Source organism: Dendronephthya gigantea, unplaced genomic scaffold (genome assembly GCF_004324835.1).
Source record: "Dendronephthya gigantea isolate DGI-Jeju-01 unplaced genomic scaffold, DenGig_1.0 000021F, whole genome shotgun sequence".
Taxonomy (NCBI): Eukaryota; Metazoa; Cnidaria; class Anthozoa; order Malacalcyonacea; family Nephtheidae; genus Dendronephthya; species Dendronephthya gigantea.
The window spans coordinates 1,306,394-1,330,835 of NW_021163031.1; the positions used below are offsets into that span (position 1 = coordinate 1,306,394).

At 35.4% G+C, this 24,442-nt stretch overlaps 5 protein-coding genes across 6 annotated transcripts; 2 read left to right on the top strand and 3 right to left on the bottom strand.

Moving 5' to 3' along the window:
• Positions 1-112: 112 nt before the first annotated feature.
• LOC114521817 (F-box only protein 44-like) lies at positions 113-2,110 on the bottom strand. Its single transcript, XM_028542359.1, has 3 exons — positions 1,067-2,110; positions 862-985; positions 113-693 (listed from the first exon to the last, which is right to left on the bottom strand). The coding sequence occupies exons 1-3, from the start codon at positions 1,524-1,526 to the stop codon at positions 420-422; spliced, it is 858 nt and encodes a 285-aa protein (XP_028398160.1). The 5' UTR covers positions 1,527-2,110; the 3' UTR covers positions 113-419.
• A 258-nt stretch (positions 2,111-2,368) lies between these two features.
• LOC114521939 (cellular nucleic acid-binding protein-like) lies at positions 2,369-9,900 on the bottom strand. The gene is made up of 9 exons (XM_028542514.1): positions 9,638-9,900; positions 9,364-9,494; positions 8,501-8,572; positions 7,761-7,832; positions 7,422-7,553; positions 5,077-5,169; positions 4,928-4,993; positions 4,582-4,746; positions 2,369-4,289 (listed from the first exon to the last, which is right to left on the bottom strand). Exons 2-9 carry the CDS (start codon positions 9,476-9,478, stop codon positions 4,045-4,047), a joined length of 960 nt encoding a protein of 319 aa, XP_028398315.1. The 5' UTR covers positions 9,479-9,494; positions 9,638-9,900; the 3' UTR covers positions 2,369-4,044.
• Positions 9,901-12,170: 2,270 nt separating this feature from the next.
• LOC114522019 (membrane-associated guanylate kinase, WW and PDZ domain-containing protein 2-like) lies at positions 12,171-16,309 on the top strand. The gene is made up of 3 exons (XM_028542619.1): positions 12,171-12,693; positions 15,395-15,514; positions 15,768-16,309. The coding sequence occupies exons 1-3, from the start codon at positions 12,399-12,401 to the stop codon at positions 16,139-16,141; spliced, it is 789 nt and encodes a 262-aa protein (XP_028398420.1). The 5' UTR covers positions 12,171-12,398; the 3' UTR covers positions 16,142-16,309.
• A 395-nt stretch (positions 16,310-16,704) lies between these two features.
• Positions 16,705-18,678, top strand: LOC114521778 (U3 small nucleolar ribonucleoprotein protein IMP4-like). Its single transcript, XM_028542318.1, has 8 exons — positions 16,705-16,710; positions 16,780-16,888; positions 17,086-17,169; positions 17,271-17,513; positions 17,761-17,915; positions 18,116-18,210; positions 18,283-18,353; positions 18,518-18,678. The coding sequence occupies exons 1-8, from the start codon at positions 16,708-16,710 to the stop codon at positions 18,619-18,621; spliced, it is 864 nt and encodes a 287-aa protein (XP_028398119.1). The 5' UTR covers positions 16,705-16,707; the 3' UTR covers positions 18,622-18,678.
• A 200-nt stretch (positions 18,679-18,878) lies between these two features.
• On the bottom strand, positions 18,879-23,677 carry LOC114521777 (uncharacterized protein DDB_G0290685-like). Of its 2 annotated transcripts, XM_028542317.1 has the most exons (4): positions 23,572-23,677; positions 22,367-22,526; positions 20,152-21,714; positions 18,879-20,043 (listed from the first exon to the last, which is right to left on the bottom strand). In XM_028542317.1, the coding sequence occupies exons 2-4, from the start codon at positions 22,431-22,433 to the stop codon at positions 19,721-19,723; spliced, it is 1,953 nt and encodes a 650-aa protein (XP_028398118.1). In that variant the 5' UTR covers positions 22,434-22,526; positions 23,572-23,677; the 3' UTR covers positions 18,879-19,720. The 2 variants fall into 2 exon arrangements, with proteins under 2 accessions (XP_028398118.1, XP_028398117.1); XM_028542316.1 differs by lacking the exon at positions 23,572-23,677 and having other exon boundaries at positions 22,367-23,561.
• Positions 23,678-24,442: the final 765 nt, after the last annotated feature.

Genomic DNA, 24,442 nt, shown 5'->3' on the forward strand with positions numbered 1-24,442 from the left:
GATACTATCTCACAATTCCCACCCCCCTAGGTCTAGCTGGCATATAGAATTTTGGGTACTCTAGAAAAATACTCATATTCTATTAAATAGTTTTATTACATTAGTATGTTCTGTAAGAGTTTCTATTCAATATCATTTTTAGTTTGAAGGTATATCATAAATTCACTGCAAAGTTTTTGGTCACTTAACCTTGGCCTTCATCAGTCATCAATGCAATTAAAATGTAATTATATTACTTAAAGCTAATGAATATATTGGTATTAGTCATGCAAACTTACAAGGATATTATTAGTTCCATTGACTTGAAACAAGTCCATATCCAAATATGAGCAGAGACTGGAAGAATATTATGTGTTACCTAATACATATTTATAAACTTAAAGTTTCATATTGTATATAAATCCATGTGCACATGAATCCTACTGAAGAAGAAATCTCACAGTTGCTCCAGCCAGCTTAGCACCATAGAAACCTGCCCAATATTGCGTGTCCTGTCCATAATCCTTGAATTGTATATACCGAACACCAGAAGGATATTCTTTGAATGTATGATGTAAGCGATCCCATTCATTACGTCCATTTTTTCTTTCAGCTTTAAATTTCACTTTGCATCCTGAAATCTTGTTTTTTTTCCTATCCATCAGAGCAACTTTCAAGAAGTATTTTACACCACAATCAAATCGGTTGTTGAACCTGAAACCAATAATTTGTAATTTAAATGCATTGCATAGCCTTTTATATTTTGTTTTCTCTTATGAAAAACACTAGAGGTTGATCAGTTTTAAGGACAATTGTCAATGGTTTTTTTTGGATAATTCTTACTTAATTGTTTATTCTAAGCATAAAAATCAACTTACTAACCATTCACAAACATATATTGGCAGTTTGCATTCATCAAGAATGTATTCTGTTACTCCTTCAGCTAAGAGATCAACAATTTGACATCTTTTGGTTGCACCAAATGATGTTGCAATGCAACCAAGATCTATGAAATCAAGGAAAGTTAAATAAAGAATAGTGTGCCAAAGAAATGTACAAAAACCAGCCCAGTCATTATCATACCTACCCCCATTTGGCACAGGGCCACACCCTATGGGTGGGTACTCCAACTGTATGCCTTGCCCACCTATACTCATCATCTCCCATGGTTCAAACTGTTTGTGCCACTGATCCTGGGTAAGATCGCTGTAACCATGCCACCCTGAGATCTCGTGATGTTTTTTCTTTATAATATCGGGAAAAGCATCGCTAAAATTCGGATTTTTTAAAAGATTCCTGGAGTATGGGTTGTTATAATAATAATCTTTCCAATTTTCTGGTTCAAAGTTTCTCATGTATTTCTTAACGTAGCGTTTTGTACGTTCACATTTCAACCGCCATGTTGTATTGTCGTCGGTTATTTGCTTCCATAACTGGCAAACCAAAACACATTCCTTGACAAGATTTTCAGCTGGTATAAAAGAGAATATTATACACGAAACTTCGAATGGTAAGGCTTGTGTTGGGTCCTGTAATTCTGTCGCCATACGCTGCCTTGTATGAAAACAATTATTACATGTTCTTGTTCAAAAGCAAACTGTTCTGCTATTTTTTAGTATAAGTTGAGTTGTGATCACTGTGATTCAGTGTTTCGAAATTAGAGACATAGAATATTCGATTCAGTTCGAAAATATTTCTGACATATTGCGTATTTGCGTCACTGATTAGTGATTATAGTCTGCACCAGAGGTCCCCCCCTGACAAATGATGTTTACGCAATTGAAATTTGAAAATACATTTTGAAAATAAAATTGCCCTTCACTAAAATCGTCCTTTTTTATTTTATGAGATAAATGGTCAATTCCCAGCTGCCAGTATTTGAATTTGTGATTTTTGTAACATCATGACCTGTATTTGTCAGACCCCTCTTGACTTTCATATTTTTACATGCTTCCGCGGTCTTTGAGACAATTCTGATGTCCATAGTCGGCAGCCCAAGTAACCCAAGTTTCACATCAGTCCTGGCAAAAAAGGCTGGCATTATTGAACTACCAGGTCCATGATGGTTTCTTAGAATTACGACTAATTGCAACTCAAAACTGAAGTAATTTCGTCTTAGCAAGTAAAATGAACTGAGAAAAAAATTATTCTAATATGGGTATTTTGGGGTATCTTTTTATCCCAAGTGATCCCTCGTGCCTCTCCAGTCATTCAATGGGTTTAGAAAATGCGCCGTCATTTTTGAATTTTGAACGAAAGTTTTAATTCCATTATTATTAATTATGATAATAAATTACAGTACATGATGGAATGTCGTAGGTCGAATTAAAATTACATGCGATTGGTAATATATATGTATCATGCAGGGCCTATATTATATATATATAATATATATATATACGCACCCTGGTATTATGTAGGAATATGTGTATTTGTGTTATATATTTACAATGTAATTACACTGTGTGTATCATACAATCATAATAAGCTCATGTGAACAGCGTCAAAATAAAAACCTTTCCTAAGCCTTTTTAAACTCAGGCAGAACGGGTTTGAACTTTGCGCAATTAGGATAAAATGAAAAAAAAGTTCATTTGAATGGTGAACAATTCTATTTCAAAAATATTGGCCCGAGGTATTAAATGAGTAAAGAGTAAGGGAAAGACGGGCGGGACAAACGCCCGCAACTTATCACGTCAATTGTCGAGTTATTCTAGCCGTTACTCAAAATTTTCATTTACAAGTCAATACCAAGAAAACAAGACCATTAGCAGTTATATTAGCGAGGTTCAGATTTAGCTTCCACTACCACTACCTCTCGCTAATCTATTAAGCTCGTGATTGGTTAGTCTGATAGACCTATCGCATTTGATTGGTTTATATTCCCTCAAAGGTTGTGGTAGTCGTAGTGGTAGTCAAATCTGAACCTCGCTATTGTGATGGTGCTACTCTGAGTCACAAACCAATACTCTTCCAACTGCCGGCTTAGTAGTCTCAGTATACAGCACCATCTCGAGAATATACACCTGAGTCTTATCAGGGCGGTTATAAGATATCTTATAAACGCCCTGTTCTTATCAATAACCAGTTGTTTAATAACTTACAACTAATTGGCGAAATGAAAAACACCATTGTCAAAACTCCGTGGTTTGGACATTGACAATTAGGACAAAAAGAAAAGCTGGAAAGTATCTCTTGAACTTTAAAAAGATAAAAATTGTTCGAACAGGTAAAAATGGCGTAACTCAAAGAAAAGCTACCAACCATTGGGTTTATCACGTCATAGTTAACACAGTCAAGTCAAGAGGACAGTCTGAAAATTCGTCAAACTTCGAAGCGTCATAATGAGCTACGATTTAAATCATTTAATGTTGAGACAGCTTCACTGTTCAAATCTTTTTTAGAAATTTTGTTCATTCTCTTTTGTACGATTGTTTCACTGTGCTCAGGTTTAGAGTTTTCATTGTTTTCCTCAATCCTAAAGCCCCGTTTATATACTTTAATTTATTGCCACGACCTGTACAAACCAATTTCATCCGACTTTGTATTGGTGATCTATGCACGGAGAAAATTCTGTACGGGTAGCAATATCAGCCGTGCCAATAATAAATTTTCATGTAGTGTAAACGGAGCTTTTCACTGTTAAAGTTTGAAAATGTATTATTGAAACCCTGGTTTCCAGACCAATTCTCTAAACTAAACCATGTTTCTACTATCTTTGTGCGCTGTTGAGTCAGTTACACTTTTTGTACATGCAGTTTTCAAAACCAATTAACATACCATTTCTCCACTCGCAACTCGACACTACTTTGATGTTATGCTCATAGGAACAAAATTCTTTCTGCACATCACCACAACAACCTCTTAAATCTCTTTAAGTACCATTTTTCCAATTATCCAACCCTTCCCTCTAAACCTATCGTGTGTGAAATATAAGACTGATATACCCTAGTAAAATAGTTGGATTATCTATCTTACAATTCACAGTTTTCTTAAAACTTCAAACTATTCCTTTTTCATACCAGTGTTCTACTTTCGACATCCGTTTTAATGTCCAAAATTTCATCACTCAGAAGAGCAATCTTTAGCTATGTGGCCCTCCTTTCCACAACTGTAGCACTTTGGGGGAGCCAAATTTGGGCAATTTTTTCGGATATGACCTGGATCACGACACTCATAACACACATCTTCCTTCTTGGAGCAATCTTTTGCCTGGTGGCCATCCATACCACAGCGGAAACAAGATCTCCTAGCACTGCTACATTTACTGGCGATATGTCCACGACCACCACAGTTGTAACAAGTACCAGCTGAAAATGGTTTATATATTTGACATACAATTTTTAGTTCTGCTAAGGAACTCCCCCCCCCAACATCCTCCGCAGCCTATGTTGCAAAATGTGCAATTGAATTAGGTTTCGTTTATTCACAATAATATAATATTAATATTTCTGAAAAATGTAACCCTTAAAATGTAGGAAATCACATTAGCCAAATTCAAAATTTCCCTTGGAATCAGACCGCAATCCCTTTAAACAGCACTTTCACTTGTACCCTAAAATTTGGTTGTAATCCTTTTTTATTAATCTTTTGACACAATACCTTTATTTCCTGGGTTTCTCTCAGTCTCGTTGTCCTCAGAACAATTGTAAACATTATGCCCTATTCTGCCACATTTGTAACAAGAGGATTTTGTACTAGAATCACCATTGCCAGTTGGACAATCGCGTGAAATGTGACCAGGTTGATTACAGCTATAACATTTAGCTAAAAACGATTAAAACTTAATAAGTTCTCCAGTTGTACAGATTACATTTGTACAATTATTTCATACAGGCTGTCATTTATTATAAATTACATAATTAAATCCAAATTATTCACCACAGAAGTATTTTAAAATCTATAAAATTTGGACATTTCAGAAAAAAAAATAAATGGCTTAAAATACCCTCTTCTTCTGTGCAATCCTTTGCAATATGTCCAGCTTCACCACATTTATAGCAAGTCTTGAATCCTGTAATATATATTATTTAAATGTTAAAAACTTACAAATTCAAGTTGCAAACATGAAAATAGAGGGAAATTGTTATGACCTACCTCCTCTGGATGGGTTTTTTGGTTCTGAGCAATTTCGGGATAAGTGACCCTTATTTCCACAGTTATAACAGGACATTCTCTTCTGAATATATTCTAATGAATACATTAGGATACTGATATAAACAAAATACCAAGAGCTTTTAGTGACACTTACACAGAAAGGGTAATCTCTAAATACATCCCACTGTTCATACTTTTTACTCTATATGTATTTGTTAAATGCTGATGAATCTTATAAATTATAAAAATATCTGCCAGTGTATCATGAGTACATTAGAAAAAACAGTAATTTTTCATGCAGCTTCATTCAACAATCTTCTGCCTTACTATATTGATTATAATCAAGTTAAAAGGTTTAGTTATGAGAAAATAAGTAACCGGAATTGACAGTGCAAAATTTTCCAGCAATACTTTTATTTTATCTGAAACATCCCTGTTGTAATGAATATGACCTTTAAAAATCCTGGAACTCCTTTCAATTAGCAAATTATTCACATTTATTATATATTCTTTAAAAATCTGCATCATTTGAATAAGACAATAAAGTTGTGACAGAAAGGACTTATGGTCAATTTGTTTAAGGAAATAATGTTTCCTACATGTCAAATAACTCCCTTGCACTATACAACATGTTGTAGGAACACAATTTTATCTCATGTCAGGGCTTTGTCCCTGCAACAGTATTTTTGTACAGTCACTACAGTAAAATGAAATTTGATCCAAGACATACCCCCCAAAATGTTAACTGGGCAATTTATTATACAGTCAAACTAACTTGTTTGCAAAGAAATTTCTTTAAATAAAGATAACATGAATGTTGAAAGTCTAACTTGTTCTTTCCACTGCAACTCATAATGACCAGCTAGCTTTCATATCAACGACTTATTAGGACCTGCCAGGGCTTTGACTTTTGAGCAGTTTATTAATTATTCCACAAAAGTACGTTTAACTAGCAGTGTACGTGTGCTCACAAAAACTGATCAAATGAAATTGAAAAATATTGCTCTACATTTACTTTTATACATTTCAAACTAAATAAAGATACTTATAGTATCTGACTTTATTGCCCTATCTCATAGATACAGTATTAAATACACGTAGCGTAATTTAAACGTAGTAATCAAGCAAACACACTTGAAAAACAGGAAATAAACTATAACTTACACCGAAGTTTGCCTTTCCGTGATCGTGTGACAATAATAGGTCCGTCCTGATAAACTTTTAGGTAGATAAAGCTAGTAAAAGCACTTTTAGAACAGGTCTCTTTACAAATTGATGTTAATGTTTACGATTGTTAACTCATGTGACATGTGGCACTTCCTTCTCGTGTCAACACAAAGGACTGTTACTGGCGCATGCTGGTGACCACGCTTTAGATAACATCGCTTGAAACCTAACCCAGAAACTCCATTCGAAAATCTTTCTCAATCTCCATTTCCCGATCTTTGAGATTGCGCACGTCTCCTTATTACACGATTGCACTGACGATCAAGTTATTACATTTACTAATAAAATTGTAGTTAGCAACTTTAATCAGATGAGACATTTTCGGGGAAATGTTATATGATCATGAATTATCTATCACAGGTACATAAAAATATTACAATAGACACCCCGGTACACTGGTGGTGTAGCTCAACCCGTACCCAGAACCATAAATCAAATGAATCAATCGCATCTGTTTGGCCTATGGTGTGTAGCTTAGCAAGTTTCCCATCTAAAACTCAGCAGGTATAAGGGTCCGCCATACCTCAGTTTCGAAAGAACACGAGTCATATAATCGAATCACAGGGTACGGGGTTGGTTGAGCGTAGATCTGAGTTGCGTTTTCCAAATAACTAACAGGGATCCAGAATGTAGGGTTTTAAGTACTCTTGTCACTGATTCTTGGATACATGCCAAGCCTGGGATATGCAAACATCTAAATACTAAACACCCAAAACCAGGCCATGTAAAAGAAGCAACTAGACCAATCTCTTACCCAGACAGGATAAAGCATTTATTTTATTTTATCTGATCCAAGTCAGATAAAATGGCTCTAATACCAATAATTAAAAATGTAACTGTCCAAATATGTAAGTAAACATATTATTGAGAAAATATAGAGCATTCAATTCATACACAACTCACGAACTATTAAAAACAACCTTAAATGATATCTCAGCATCATTTAAACAAGAACATTTGGTAAGGCAATAAGGCATATATGATAATATATATGTGATTATAAGGCTTAAGTCTAACTATATATATAGACCTAAGCCTTATAATATAAGTTCATTGAGCAGTCATCACATTAATATTAAAGAAATCCAAGAGTATATTAAAATAAACTTAATTATTATTTTCAACACTTCGACAGTCTCTAGCAATGTGTCCTGGTTTTTTGCAGGTGTAACACTTAGGACCCTCAGATGGATCACTAGGGCAATCACGTGCCATATGACCTTCCTGCTGGCAGTTGTAGCATTTTAGTCCTATAAATGAAAAAAAAATTATATCATTATTCTTATTTAAATTTCAATATATCTTCAATATTATCAAACTTTGAGGCACATTGAAATTTTCAGCTGAAAAGAAATGTAAATCCTAAAAGGAATTGCCTTTTTACATTCGTGGTGAATTATACTCTTTTTTACAAATTTCTGTATCAAATAAGTCTATTAAAAAAATCTCATCTTTACTTTTCTCTTGGGAGCAATTTCTTGCAATATGGCCTCGCTCATCACAGTTATAACAGGTACTCTCAGAACCACCTTAAAAGAAAGGCAATACTGGAACTTACTAAGGTCACTTCATTTTAGTCTGATGCCCCCCTTCCCCCTAGTCCTGTGTTTTGAAAGATCACCCAATCATGGTGTATGACAAAAACACAGTTCCTGCTGAAAAAAGAGAGTCCTTTCTTAATCAGTGACAAGACATATGGTAAAACATTTAAAGTCAAGCTCCTAGTCAAGTGAAAATGCTTCTTTAAAGCTGCTATGCAGCAAGTGAGGTCACCCAATCAATTGATAGATGGATTAATGAATTTACTGCAAGGTTCAAGGGGTTTAATTAAAAAGCCAGTAACTAGCCATTTTATTTTCAATTACCATTATATACTCTCTGGCATTAAAATACTCATTTACCATATCAAAAAAAAATTGTATATTTCGATAGAAACTACAATAGTGGGTCAATTCAAATCTGTTCAAATACAAAGCATTGTGTTTTTAAAAAATATTATTTTTCAGTAATTTGAAATTGCTATGTTATTCACATGCAAAGATATTAGAGTTTAATGCTCAAGCACAAGCACTGGCATTGTAATTCACCTGCTACTCTCAAAAATAACAAAACCCTCTGAATATGGCTAGAAAAAGTTGTGTAAGACTAGAAAAAGGCCATTTCGAAGTCATTTTAGTTAAAAAGTTCTAATCTTTACCTGTTTCCCTTTTATCTTTATCTGAGCAGTCTCTTGCAAAATGACCAGGCTCTCCACAGTTATAACAGGAACCTTGAAAGGAAAGAAGAATGCTAGGACTTACTAAGATAATTTTATTTTGGTTTCAATCACATGGATCAGGATCCCCTCAATTGCCTTCTGATACTCAACCCCCTTCTCCCACAGGCCTGTATTTGAAAAGTTCACCCACACTCATTTGGAAAAAAAAGAGCGTTCTTGCTCAACAAAAAGAGTCCTTTCCCATTGAATAGCAAGCATTATAGAAAAACATTTAAAATCAATTTTCAATTAAGAAATTACTTTTACAAAATGGTTAAATGTAGCAGATTGAGTCTCCTAATCACCAAGTTTATATAGATGGATTGAATTCACTGCAAGGTGCAGAGATTCATTAGAGAATAGCAACTGGCCATTTTGACTGCACACTATATATTTCAAAACCAGATAAGTTCAAAGCAAAACAATTAACAACAGAATTTGTATATAAGACTATGAAAAACAATTTCCAATGATCCACAACAAATTTTCTCACTAAGTACCATTTATGGGCCTTATAGCTCTCGTCCACATTTTCTTTACTAAATAATTGGTTTAATATTTTCAAGACTGCAAATCTAGCTGCTAATAAATAAAAAGTAGGCTCCCAGGCTATCGGTATATAGTGCCAGAAATCGAGAATTCTACTGGTACCGATTACAAATACTTTGAGCGCAGGCCAGAACACGTTTTCACATGCATGTGTGATGAAATACAATTTAAGAACAGCTAAACAAATAAATTGCCGCTTAGACGGGGATGAACCTTAAATACGATCGTTCTAAAATCTGAAACACAGAATATACCTCCTCCTCCTCTTCTCTCTCGACCGCCACTGCGATTGCCACCTTCAGGACAATTACGCTTGATATGACCTGTTTTGTTGCATGCGTAACAAGTCATCGAGTTTATAGTCGACATCCTCAGATTCCTTCGCCTATAAAACAAGTAAAATATCTAAAAATTATTAATACACTTTGGACCATTTTCAAAACTACTGTGGTAGAAATCATGGTAAAAATAAGAACTCGCTGAGGTTTTAAACAAGTATTTGACATGGTAAAGACAGTTTTCGCTTACTTTCAGTATAGTAAATAGTTCCTCTCGTCCGCTTTGATAATTGCGTGTTAAAAAAACTCGTAGTCTAAAAGTGTTCAAAAACTGCACGGATTTCCAAACCACAACGTCAAATAAAAAACAAAGTCTCCGTTAAGTTTTCGACTGGTTTTAAACACAATCTGAAGTATATTTCAAGCTGTTTTTCTCGGTTACCACTGAGACTGGTAGACCATGTGCTCGACGCAAAATGTTCTTTTGAAGAGGTCTTCCTTGTCCAGCGTGCTACCCAAAGTGCATCGCGACGCACCAAATTTGCGTCTCGTGCCTTGGCCGACTGCCACATTTTATAAAATACAAAAATTTGCAAAATTCCGCAATCGCACTAATTTACCAATTTAGTATTTGGATGAAAATTTTCATTACCCAGATGTGATTGACAAAAAGGTTATTGACAAAATGCCAGGTTTGCATTTTTAGTATAATTTTATTACTAATTATTATGTAAATTGACTGATAACTCCAGCCTAATAACTTCTATAAGACCTTATTTAATAAGCAACTTTGAGTTGCGATATCGCTCTGCTTAGAAGCGATTTTGTTATTAAGAAAACCTTGCCGATTCTTTCTGCTTCTTACTGAACATTGTGAAACCACGGCACAAGTCCAAAACTCAAATTGACCTTGAAAATCAACTACCGTCGCGCATTGCGCGCTTGAAAGCTAAAAGGGGAAAGGTCCATTGGCCAACAACTCTTTTACTGCCAGAACGTTGCCAGCACAAAGGGTGCAGATTTTCGTGAAAGGGCACTTCTGTAGCAGCGCATACAAGAGAATGATTGTAAAACGTCGTTTGTTAAACTTCGTTTCATTGTCTTTTTTGCTCTAAATTAGCGCTAATCATTAGCGCTATAGTGAAAATCGTCTATAATATACAGTACCCTGGCGACTGGTGAAAATCGTCTCGTTCGTTGCTTGGTTTTCTTACTACTTTTTACCGTAGAATAACTAGCTAGATTACTCGCTCTCAACTTCTTCGGACAAACTGTTCAGGTTTAGCTGAAGCAACGGAAAAGTTTACCTTCTAAAACTAGAGGTTTTCACCACTACCAGAGTTGAAACAGGAAAAAATGAGACAGGGATACCTCAAAAGTAGTTTTGGAGGATATATAGGACCATATCCAGTTGTATCACGGTCACGCAATCGTTGATTTTTGGGAATTGATTAAGATGGAGGAAATGAAGTTTTCACTCTCAGTTACGAAAATGTGAAGCTTAAACTCCGTAATCACTCAAAACACGTGGGAGAACTATGCTTTTCTTATCCCTATGTATGTTTAGAAGGTCGTCATAATCCCGTATTATGATAAATTTGTCCTTCAGATACTTTGTTAACTACAAATGTCTATAATATGTTTGCAATGCTTGATGACTGAATTGCTCAAATGAATTCGTCTCAGTAGTAGTAGAGGCAGAAAATCAAAATTGTTGATTACATAAGAGTTAAATTCAAACAAGAGCTAGTGAATTCGTTGGGCGTAATCTGAGTAATTACACAAAATTCTACTTAAGGAGCCTGTACTATCCTGCTGGAAAACAAGATTTAAAAGTGAGTTGCCGCTTTTTTAAAACTTGTGTGGGCAACTGGTCAACAGGATGCCAGCAATTAATCTAAAAGTTATGTATTTGTCACATGTGCTGAACCGTTTGGAATTCAGTCAAGGTTACGTGATAAAAGTCTCAGCACTGCACTGCCTCGGCCTGGCTGAATTTGATCTGTACTTGTACTGTACAGCTCAGTGAATTCGTACAAATATATCGGTCAACGTTCGCCAATTATTGATGTATCATGTATATACTACATAAATAGAACTTATATGCTGTCAACCACTTTAGTGGTTCGTCCAGTTGTTAAATGGTAAATTATTGAAAATATATAAGATCAAGTTTATCTCTTTCATGTTTTGTTAAAAAATCAGCATCGTTTGTTTGATTGAACTAAACAACTGACGCATTTCTCTATTTGGCACGCACCGCCTGATAAGAGATCAGCTGCTGAGCCTGCTGTTTGATAAGGTAAAGCAAAAAACCGCAATTTTCAAAGATTGCCCGGCGACTCAAGAATCAGTTACCAGTAATCATCTGATGTAGTTTATATTGCTCACATATATTGATGCTTCAAACATAAAAGCGAAAGCTTAGTACTTTTATCGTTTATTTTGTTGTAAGTTGACAAACTCTATAATTATATGACAATTGTATACTTATCATCTCATATTGATTGGTTGGTTTTGACTAGCACTATCGTCTTTTTGCGTAGAAGATTTCTTTTACGATATTCATCCACCATTTCACCTCATTTTCAAAACTCGTTCAAAACCACAAAACATTAATGAGATCAGTGGAAAGAAAGTTCTAATCTTCTTCTGCTAGATTAAGTCGTGTATTAAATCTCATGCACCTACACAGGAATACCCCCTGTTGTTTTTATTGATGAATTCATGACCCCCGATGACATTTATGGCCAAATTAACCTAATTTTATCGCTTCGTTTCACACAAAGTATTCCTAAAATCCTGACGTAATGATATTGGAAGGACGCATCATTGCCATCATATATACAAGTACCAAGCCACTTTAGTGATTCAGTGTCATTAAATTCGGAATACAGCAAACATCTATAAAGAGTATATAAATTTTATACGCCGCGGACAGTGGGTTCGTAACACAATCTTCATCAAGCCATATTGATACTGTGTTCCACTATAGATTTTCAAATTACGTAATGCCAGCTCACGCTAGCCAAAAATCTCAGCGACATTGGTCGAAAAATGTGAGAGATGTCTCGCTAATTCACGAAGGGTTACAGCTCCGTATAGAGGGAGGTGCTGAGAATGGTGAATTTTTATATGTGGCAGATCTGCCTGCAGAGAAAACTCGATACAGAAAAGGTCGCTTCCGAGTCGGAGACATTTTGATTGAACTCAACGAAGAAGCGGTTGTTGGTCTGACTTTGAAAGATTTGATGAATCTTATTAACAAAGCTGGCAGGAAAGTGAATTTTAAAGTTGTGCAGCCAGGTAAATGCATGGGCTTAGGTGTACCTATTTTAATAAATTATGAACTCTTTAACAATATATAACCAGCGCAGATATAAAGATTTTTTGCATTCCGTTCACTACACAGTATATGGTAGTTTGATATGTGAGATAATCGTCTATATGATTTTATCAATAGCTCTGAAAATATATTACATCGCGTGTATTACGAAGTGTAATTAGATATACTACCTGAAAGATATAAAGAGAACTTCAAATATATATAAAGAAAACCTTCAGATAGTTTTACAAAACACTCTTTTCTATTTCAAAGAAGCTAGCTACAATTTATGATCTCAATTCTCAATGAATCATTGTACAAATTGACGGTACAAATTCAGCGCCGGTAATTCCAGTTTAAAACTGAAACATTTCCATGATTTGAAAGAATTACCTGCGCTTCTGTTAGTTTATTTGTGCATATATTACCATACTTACATACTACAAAGAATGCAGAAGCTAAATTTGCATTGTTACTTAGTGTAAAAAGCCAATATTTGTCATGGCAAAGGAATGTTTCGTCGAAATTTTCCGCGTTGAAAGACTTGGAAATACTCGAACAAATTCCAATGATCGATTGCTTTTTGGACTCTGTAGTTCGTTACCAGCATGCAATAAATAATGAGTCACTTTGAAAGTCATCATTTAGTTAAACTCGGTCTGCGGATCAATATTGGTTACGTCCTCGAATTCTGCATGTGATAATATAAATTTGTGAAGTAATTTGAGACCTTAGACTCAATGAAAGAGTTTCCTGTGAAAGACGATACCGAACGTCATTGCTATAAGTATTGTACAGCAAGAGATTTGCTAGGCGGAAAACGAATTCTTTTAATAAATATGAGAGCCCAACAAAAAAAACATATAACATTTAATAATGCCATCAAAACAATTAAAAAACAATTTATTTGTAACGTTTCATTATATGTTATATGTTGATTGTTAGACTCTCATATTTATTATAAGTATCGTACAGCATTTTGCTCTGCAGTCAAGGGAATGATCCTGTTTAGTCAATATGAGTTCAAGTTCATTAATAGTTGCCCGACACAGCAACCAAAACAGGATAAAACACCATCATGTGATCGTTCTTAATCCTTCCTATTTGCATTCATTTTGCAAACTCACATCTTATATACAAACAAATTCTTTGTTCAACAAGTTTACCGGAAGATATACGTTTGAAAAATGACCAATAATTGCCTGAGAACGTAGGAACATAAACAAGCAAAAAATAAGTCTACTTTGTTCATGAGTCTCATGACCATCTTTATTGTCGGAGAAAATCTGCAATACTACCTATATTGCTTGTATGTGTAGAAGCGAGTATTTCTGCATGTATTTGTAAGTTTACTATCACCGTAAAATCCAAGACAATGCCAATTAATTCAGTTAAAACATAGCTAAACAATCACTGCCACTGGGCTTGGTTACTGTGTGGGTGTTGTTTACAATATACTAGGGATTATTATTGTGTAGTAAAAACTAGAAGACTCGATAAGCGTCTGCACACGATTTCAAACGTGGAACCCGTGTCGAAGTTCAGAAAGGGTCACCCTATGAGACTATCAAAACTTTCCATCACACTCGGTTTGTTTTTTGGTATCCAAGCCAACGACAAAACTGCCCAATATTGATCTATATAAGGATATTACAAACTATTACCAACTATTCTCAGCTGTAATTTGTTGTTAATTGTACAATTTGTATGGATAATTGAAAGACGTGTTTATTAATGCTCGTACCCTCCGAAGACCTACTAAACGTTTCCGATAGTAATAAACGTATAAAGAGTTGTTTCTTTAATTCAAAGTTTTAAATGAGGAAAAAATACATATAAGGCAAAAATAGGAATTGTCTTAGTCATAAGACTTAGCGCGCTAAGAATGAGCCAGAAAAATAAAAAACCTTATTAGGACGTTGGATATCTGAAGCCATGCAATTTGGTTAGCGTGCCTTCGTCAACCATGACGTACGTACACGCACGTAAAAGTTTAAAACCATCTAAGCTGTTGTATGATTAATTTTATGCCAGAAAAAGCACACTCAAGCATCATCAACAGAATCCAACCCTGTGCATGTATTCAATCGTTGATTTTATAAGTATGATTTGAAACTTTTATGTACTGTACGTGTACGTACATGCAAAAAACGTGACATGCAGTGGAAAACAGCCTTATATTATAATACGTTTACACGGGACCGGAGGAATTTAGAAACATGTTGAATTTGTCCGACCGGCTCAGGTGCAGGATAAAAATTTGACGGGTTCTACGTGTTCAGACGCGTACACCAGACGAACTTGAGCACGTGTGAACGTAGCCTGAGGCCTGAATTTTTCAGTGCGGAAACGGATGCAACTTAAGTCGACGTCTGAAACTGGCCTAAGAATAACCCTGACATACAACTGGTACAATGCTTCACAATGGTTGAGAATGATTAGTTAATAATAGTTCTTCTCTCCTTTGATTCGAGGGTTTTTCTTCGCGGGCTCTCCAGTTTTCTCTACTACATCATAAACTAGTCATGAGACTGTTTGCATTCCCATGCAATCAGTAAACTGTTTGCGATTACATCAGTGACAAAAATAGCTTGGGATTATTAACCCGGAGTAAAATTGTTGTCATTTTTATGACAATTACGTCCGTGATCTTACAAACGAAAATCCACTTTAATATTTCAGGTGGTGGAATCAACAAGGACATGCGAGATTTCTTGTGCAAGGATTTCCCAAACACTGATGAAGTTGATATTGATTTACAAGATGCTACCAGAGACAATTTGTATGCAAGGACAGTTCCATGTATGTATTTTTGGGTTATTTCCATTTTAATTTTTATGTTTTGCTGTCTAGAGGTTCATGATTAGAGTAAAACTCTGACAAATGGTTGTTTATAATGGCTATAAACAGCTTCGGTCTAACGTAGGGAAACCACTGAGGGGGACTGGGAAACACGAGACTCCTGTTGTCTCTGGACTACGCCTGACCAAAGCTGTAACGTTTTTACCAATTCCATAAATATCCATTAAAGTTCCCTTTCAAAACGTTATTACAGGCACAACTCGTCAACCTCGTTCTGGCGAGGAGCCAGGAATCGACTACGTATTCATAAGTCGTGAAAAATTCATTGAAATGGAAAGGTGTGGACATTTTCTGGAAACTGGAAGCTACAATGGTCACTATTACGGAACACCTAAACCATTGTTAAGCGATTTGGTTATGGTCGAGAACAACGCAACAAAAAGTAGAACTTTGGAAGACGAAACACAAACCATCGAGAAGAATATTGAACAAGTCACTGTTCACGAAAACTCAGATGAATTGGAGGAAAAAAAAGAGAGTTATTTAAAATTGAACAAAGCAAACAACAGCGAAAAAAATAACTCTAAAACAACCGAAATTTTAGATAAACAACCTATAAATGTTTAGACTCGTTAGTTAAAATGAGAGAAATTCTACAAACGCTGCTCATTTCCTGGGCAAGAAATAGCCGTAATAACACGTTCAGAATTATGAAATGTAATGTTATCATTAATATTAGACATTATTCATCGTCCACGTACTTGTGAAAAATAGAATTAATTAAAACAAACAAATCAGGAGATGTGATAAGAGTTGTTGTAAATATCTAGATTAAGGGCCCAGTTTCCCTCTATTGTCAATTCGCTGATTAGCGTCTTCGCTCCCAATCTCTTGACTAAAAAATAATCAGTTGGGGATCAGTCACACCTATATCCACCCCCAACAGCAGCCTTCAATCTCGTACAGTCACCCAGAGCCACAGGGGTGAAGGTGATCTGTATAAATCAGTATATCAGTTAGGGCCGTAACTAGACCGCTTAACCTAATTGCCATTTGCACTACATTCCCCTTTAATTTTGCCACAGTATATTATAGGCAAATTTCCAACGATACTTTGTTTCATTATAAAATGACGTTCCGTAGTCATGCAATTGCTTTGCATTGCAGGCTCATTGTTTACTTCAGCATCAAAAATGGTAAGTTGAAACAATTTTCTTTAGGGGAAAAAAAACAAAACAAAAATTTTAGTTTTTGTTTTTGTGTAGTTACGGCGACAGGCAAGACAAAGGAGGGAATACATTTACAAGAAGTCAGTAGAAGACCAAGAAAGGACAATCTACGATAGGAAAAAGCGTTTGAAGAATGCCCTTCAAGGCGAGTATTCCACGTGTTGGCCATGTGTTAAATATCTGCAGGCATTTGCTAGATTTAATTTTTTCGTGTTTTATTTGTTTTGCCTCTCCGATAAATAACCAATTTATGGGACAAAATATGTCTGTCAACAGCACCAAAGGACTGAATTTCAAGCAATCACTTGTATTAACAGTAAACACTATTTTTAATGAATATAGAAGGTAAACCAATACCAACTGAGCTGAGACGTGATGAAGGAGAACTGCGGAAAGCAATAGAATTTGACGACGAAGCTCATGAAAGTAAGTTTAGCAAATGTATATCAGTATGTATATGTATATGTATATCAGTATATAATTTTGGCCTTCAGTACTTTTCAAAGACCTATTTTACTACTTTCTAGAAGTGACAACACATGTGGATGATGAGTATGCATGGTCTGGCATTGAAGACCCTAAAATCATGGTTACCACATCACATTCACCAAGTTCAAGACTAAAACAATTTGCCAAAGAACTTCGACTTATATTTCCAAACAGCCAACGCCTAAATCGAGGAAACTATGTTATGAGTCAGCTGGTTCAAGCTTGCAGGGCAAATGATGTCACAGATTTAATAATTGCTCACGAACATAGAGGAGAGCCAGGCATGATAAGAGTTATAAACTAATGTCTGATAAATCATCATTATATTGACTGCTTCCTAATTCAATTCCATATCAGTTTTAATGCTTGCTTTTTTCTTTGTTTCTTTCTTGGTATAAGTAATTAATATTTACGCGTACATAATGCAAGGGGTTATGTGTATTGTTTGTTTGCTATTGTTTGTATATCTTTAGTAAAAAATTGAATTTTGTTAGAAAAGTTAATAAATGAAAATCTTTTATTTTTCAGATGGTCTTGTTGTATGTCATCTTCCTTATGGTCCCACAGCTTACTTCACACTCTCTAATACGGTGATGCGTCATGACATACCAAACATTGGAACAATGTCTGAAGTCTTTCCTCATTTAATCTTTGACAAATTTTCATCCAAGCTTGGCGAAAGGGTAAAACACTTTGTAACTAAAGATATTGTTTTATCTTTCTAGCTCTTTGTGAAATCCCCTCTTAGGTTATTTTCATTACACAATCAAATTTTTACCCTTATTCAAAACATTAAACTAGTTCTTCAGTACATTTTACTATTACAAAATGGTATACTTCTATCATTATGTATAAACTAATAATATGTTTATGTATTAATTAGGTTAAAAACATCCTAAAGTATTTATTCCCAGTGCCTAAAGACGAAAGTAAGCGAGTAATCACCTTTGCAAACCAGGATGACTATATTTCTTTCAGGTATGCTTCAAATATGGTTTAAACCAATACTTTAAGCCTATGAAACAACTAACTGATTTTCCTCATGTCTAGGCATCATAGTTACAAGAAAGTGGAAGGCAAAATAGAACTCTCTGAGATAGGACCAAGATTTGAAATGAAAGGTTAAAAATTTAGGATATTTTTTTATATCAAACAATTATGTAGAAATACAAAACAGACTGCTTCAATCAAGATCTTTCTCATGCACTTTATTACTTTGCGAGGTATAACAAATGACTGGCACTGCATGTACATTGAAACATTTCTTTACTCTTACCTTGGTTAGTTTACGAGATACGGCTTGGTACAGTCGATCAAACAGAGGCTGATGTTGAATGGCGACTAAAACCTTACATGAATACGGCGAAGAAAAGAAAGTTTTTAGATTAGACATTCGAACTTTCTAGGACGTGTTCTTGTCTCGACCCAACGTAACGAATAAAACAAGTTTTAGAGTTTTGATATCCTGTATTTTGACAGAAACATATGACTATGTGTTTTGCATCTGTTAGAAAGAAACATGAACCAAACATTAAAACTATAACGTCATAATTTCTGAATGATTTGCTATACACCATACCTGCATCTGTATGAGAGTATGGTCAAACTATATTTATGAATCTATAATAATCGAAAACACACTGTACTTGTAGTTCAACTTGTTTTGCTCACCTTAATTTTAAATAAAAATAATAAAAGTCAAACAGTAATGTTCAACGTGACAACGTTGAATGAAATTCACACACTAAGACACAAATATTATTTACACTAGTTAAATAGAGTTCAATGTTACTTTAAAATATACAAGTTAATATTGTCGGTAAATTTGACCATACACTGTCACTGATAATGCTCGAAAATGAACAATGAAATCATCTGTTGTCTCGCGCAGTTCCCTACAACTTCATTACACCTGAAGCATTCAAATCCTAACAGTGGATGATTCACAAGGTTTTGGGGGAGTGTTTTATACGTTAAATGTCTTGCAAGAAAGGTAATAATTAAGTTGCTGGATTGCAAAATTAATTTACAAGTTTTCGACTTTTGAACATATGTAAATAATTGATAATTGTAGCTAAACGTGCATGACAAGTTTCGAAATAGAAAACATTGCTAAATATATTATATAACGGAGTTCGATAATTTTCGATAAGCCCCTTTTACACACCTGCAATTTTTCCGCGATTAATGATTTTGATACATGCCAACGAACGATTAGTTTTTAGATGAATAGGGCCCCTATCTAAACGTTCATAACTTATCCACACGTTTTTATCCACAAAGATTTGAATTTCTCAAAGCTTAAAGCTCGACGAACAACTTGAGAAAGACTGTCAATACAATTTATCATGAAGATGTCCTGCATGTGATAACTGACTAGCGAATTATTAAAAATTCTGGCGTGAATCATGCTGAACTTGTTCGTGTTGCTTCGTGATAAAAGTAGCGGAAATCTTGACTGTCATTTAAATGAATAAAGTTTTGAAATTTATAATATAACACACACTCTCGAACTGCTCTTCTTACGTTGTTTTTCTTCCGTCTTAACTTCAGCTATGTTGTTATTTGTATTCTTTGAGTGAAGCGAATCTTCAATTCGTTGCATTTGATCCGTCAGCTCTTTGTATTCTCTTTCCATTTGTCTCATCTTTTGATCCTTTGCTTCGTCATCTTTTACAAATCTTTTTAAACGTAGTTGAAGGTCTTTCACTTTCCGTTCAGCCACCTCAAGATCTCTGGTCGTCTCATTTAACTTTTCTTCCAAGTACATTTCTTTCTCTTGTTTTGCTATAACTTGACGTGTAAGGTAATCTATAAAAACAATAACATGAGCTCTATAGAAGTCGCTAAATTCAGGTGTACTCGATAAAAATTACGGAATATTTCAGTCAAAATATAAGAAGATGAGTTTTTTCTGACCTGTTTGTACTCGATATGCAGTGTTGCCACTTGCGGCTCTTTGTTCGGTTTGTTCAGCCTGATTAATATCTTTAGCATCATTTACATCGACGTCAATACTCGATGTTCCTTCTACCTGTTTACCGGTTTCACCATCTTCATCTAATTTCTCTGAACATTCGCTGGTAATAACTGGCTTATCATCACCATCAGCTTTCTTTAAACCATCATCGGTTACTTCTGGTTTATCTGTGTTAGCATTTGTCTCACTACCGTCAGATTTCTTCCCAACATCAACATCATCAGTGTCTGCTAGTATCTCGTCAACAAGATCATCGATATTTTCACTTGGTACTTCGCTTTTGTTATCCTCCTGTCTGGAAACCTGAGAGGGACTATCTTCGAGATTTGCTTCTGGTCCTGATGCGATTTCACCTTCGTTTTCTTGGGGTACAGTTTCGTCCTTTTGAGATGCTTTTTCTTGTGCCTCTTCATCTGCAGCTGCAACAGTATTTTCCAAAGAATCTCTCGCATCCTTTTCATCAGTGTCTGTAGTAATCAAATCAGCACTGCTATTTTCAGTTTGTTTTTCAACCAATCCTTCATCATTGCCACTATTCTCTTTTTCACCCCTTTCCTCAATAGATGTTTCAACCAATGTCTCTGTATGTCCTTCATCGCCTCCGTTGTCAATATCACCCGCTCCTATTTCATCTTCTTTGCTATCTTGTTCGGTATTCTTATTTTCTTCCACAGCATCATTATCATCATTCTTTCCTTCATCGACTGCCTCGCGATGACACTCATCTTTCTTTTCATTTTCTTCGCTTGGCGCATCTTCGTCATTCGGTGTTGTCGCCGCCAGTTTTATATCGTTCTGATTGTCAATATCTTCGTGATCTTTTTCCACCGTATGCTTCTCTTCATCATTGTTTTTTGTTTCATCATCAACTTTAGGATCCTCAACATCACCAATGTCATTTGCTACTTGCTCCTCGCCATTTTTATCATCGGCGTCCTCCTTAGTCTCGTTGACTGCGTTATTTTCATTGCTCTTAGAAGATTCTAAATTGTTTTTATCATCAGGTGAAACTTCTTTAACCTCTTCAGTGGTTTCCACTTTCTGAGCAATATCTCCTGAAGCATCTTCATTTGAAAGCTCCTTTGGTTGTTCCGAGGCATTTCCATCAACTACAGCCACTTCAGCAGCGTCATTCGTTGCCCCGTCTGTATCAGAATTATTCACAACTTCGGGTTTAGGCACATCTGTAATCGTCGAATTTTCATTGTTTTCTTCCGTATCTTTGCCGTCCAGATCGGAATTTTCGCTCTTTATATCGGCTGAAACATCATTCTGATTTCCACTTTCGCTTCCACCGGTTGACGCCTCATTGTTTTCATCTGTCGTATTATCACTTCCCTTTTCTTTACTTTCCTCCGTTACCTCCATGGCGTCTTCCGTATTTTTCTGTTCAGCGATTGGCACTTGACCTGCCATTACATCATCGGCAGTTTGACCACCACCTTCTTTCAATTCATTGCCTGCGGACTCTGAGCTCATATTTTCCCCCGAATTTTCGTCCTCTGCAAGAAAAAAAAAATTTTATGGACGGATCAAGATGACTTGATGCATTGAGATCACTGTCACTGGATGAAGTTCTCCTTTAAACTGCCGACCGAAGGTCATATTTTGATAACTTGCAATCAAACGGGGGCTGGGCAACGTTCTGGAAAAGGTTTGGAATTAAGAGGGGTGTTAATTTTAAGGATAATCTTATGTCGCCACGCGACAATGTTTGACAATCACTCGCAATGTAAATAGCGTTTTAGAATCACTAAAATTTCGCATAACTTATCGAAAGCCGAAATTCTCCCACGAGTGGTGTAACATGACCTTTAGGCTTTTATCACGATTCCACTATTATAACCAGTCCTACCTTGGCCAACCTAGAGTTTGTGAGATCCTCAGAGTAAAACATACATTCACTGGAGAGTCAAGCCATTTGAACTGGGACAAACTGCGACATTTCAACGAAATAATCCTTCGTCTGGAAGTTAATTGAGAAAACAGGCAGAGCCTTCGTTCGAAAATCTGATTGTTATCTTTCTGACGAATTGTAGATGATTCAGTTGTTGTTGCTTTAACATGTAGACGGCCTTATATCGTCGACACATATTTCATGGTTTCAAGACATCTGTTAAAACACTATATTCATTTTTAAGTATAACTGCTTACCTGATTGACTTGGGATTTTTTCTTTCAAACTTGCGTGACTGCTTGACTTTGTATCCGACTCTGTCATATCGAAACGTGTGTAGCTACTGACTGTGCTATTTTTGACTGACCGTAGAAAGTTCTGGGTGCTCAAACACTTGAACTGGATCGATAACCACAGCTGCATGAGCAACAAGAATTGTATATTAAGAAAAGCATATTGCAATCATACGGCATAATTCTAATTTTCTAAGGGACAATATATCTGAAATACCTTTAAATCATGAATACGAAGTGCCTGACATTCAATTCATCCATGCAGCGAGCAGTTATATATACTAATATAGCCATAAAAATTGTATGATTACGACTGAATGAATTATGTTTTTCCTTGGCGCCAGGCAGTGTATTTTGTTACTATATATTGTCTATCTTCAACGAACACCTGTTTTTTCAGGTGTATATTTATTTCTAGTGTCAAGATGTTATAGGATAATTGATTTATCAAAAAAATAAAGGCCGGGAAATGGGAAGTGCAGTATTTTATTTTCGGTACTTTTCGATTATAGGAATAGAATCATCAGAATTGTAATGATGAATGTGAATTGAGGTTTAGGTGGAATCAGGCAAATGGCCCCATAATCGTATCGACTAAGGATTAGAAATCATTACCGACAAATTAATTTAATATCGGCCATTGCATTCTGTATGTTTCAAGGCCAAAGACTAATGTCGCCCTGATCGATAGTATCTTTATAGAGTAGCTGTGTTTATCAATATATCCAGATATATCTTAAACTTAAAGCCAACAACACGGCCATGATGTTTTAAACTTGAATTTTAGTTTTTCATATCCTCGCCGTATCGCAATTGTTTATCGTTCGTAACAGCATGTTCTTAAACTTGTATACTGATTGCAATTAAATTTGCATACGTTCGCCTTCCACATGACAAGATGAGACTGATTGGAATTACATGCGAAGACTGCTTAAATATTGTTAATAAACCAAAGTATAGATGTAACGAGCACTGCCTAATATTGGGGAAACATATTTGTGGTAAATAAATCACAATAAATTAGTAGCTGAGGTTTATCTTGTCTTGCTAACATGCTTGTATACATATGATCATTTTTTTGCAATAATATTTATGTATATACGTATATCATAGTACATAGAAAACCTCGCTGAATTGCTGGTTATATTAAAGTCATTCAATGTACTCACAACGTTTTTGAAGGTTCTGCAACTTTTGATAACACATGAATTCAGTTGTCGCCTGGTAAAATGAAGACACTGTTACTGTTAGACATAAATTTTCGGCTAAGTTGGTATGGAAACGTGATACAAAGAACTTTTAACGAGCCTTCCATGGTAACAACGTAGTGGAAAGAATGTAAAAGGATTAGGCAAGTGGGTCGTAAAGAATAGAAAGCTGCCGAAATGTCAATAAGTAATCAATTGCCAACGAGATTTGTTTGAGTTCAGCTTAAACCTTCGCAAACAAACTTTGTACGACTAATGACCATGTCAAATGTTTGATGTAGATGACTACAGATTTTTGGCCCTTTTTTACAAAATTGCCATGGTCTTTTACAGTAATTTTGCTAACATGTTTTTAAAGTTGATAAGGAAGTGGATAAGATGCGTATATAGGGATAAATATACACTACACCAAGAAACACACTACACCAAATATCATGTCAATTCTTTATCTCATCTTTTAATTTACCCGACTTCTCTTCATTCCGGCTAAGCTTATCAGCGGCAAACAATTTGCTTTGAGTCGGACTATTATGGTAAAGGCGATGGACAACAGGACATGCAAATTCTGTACATAACACATGCATAATTCTCAAAACAAAATGTTACAAGAGAAGCATTCTGTGTCTAAATGGCTAGTCACTAAGAGATATGTTGAGTATAAAATGTTTCTTTACGTGAGAAAAACGAGTAGGTTCTGTATCAAAACATTTAATAGACCTTTTCCATAATGACGTCAAACGAGGAAAATCTGATGTTATACGATGAAGTTTATTGGCTCGATAGTTTTGTTCAGACTTTCCGCGTTTGACCTCATTATAGGAAAGGTCTATTG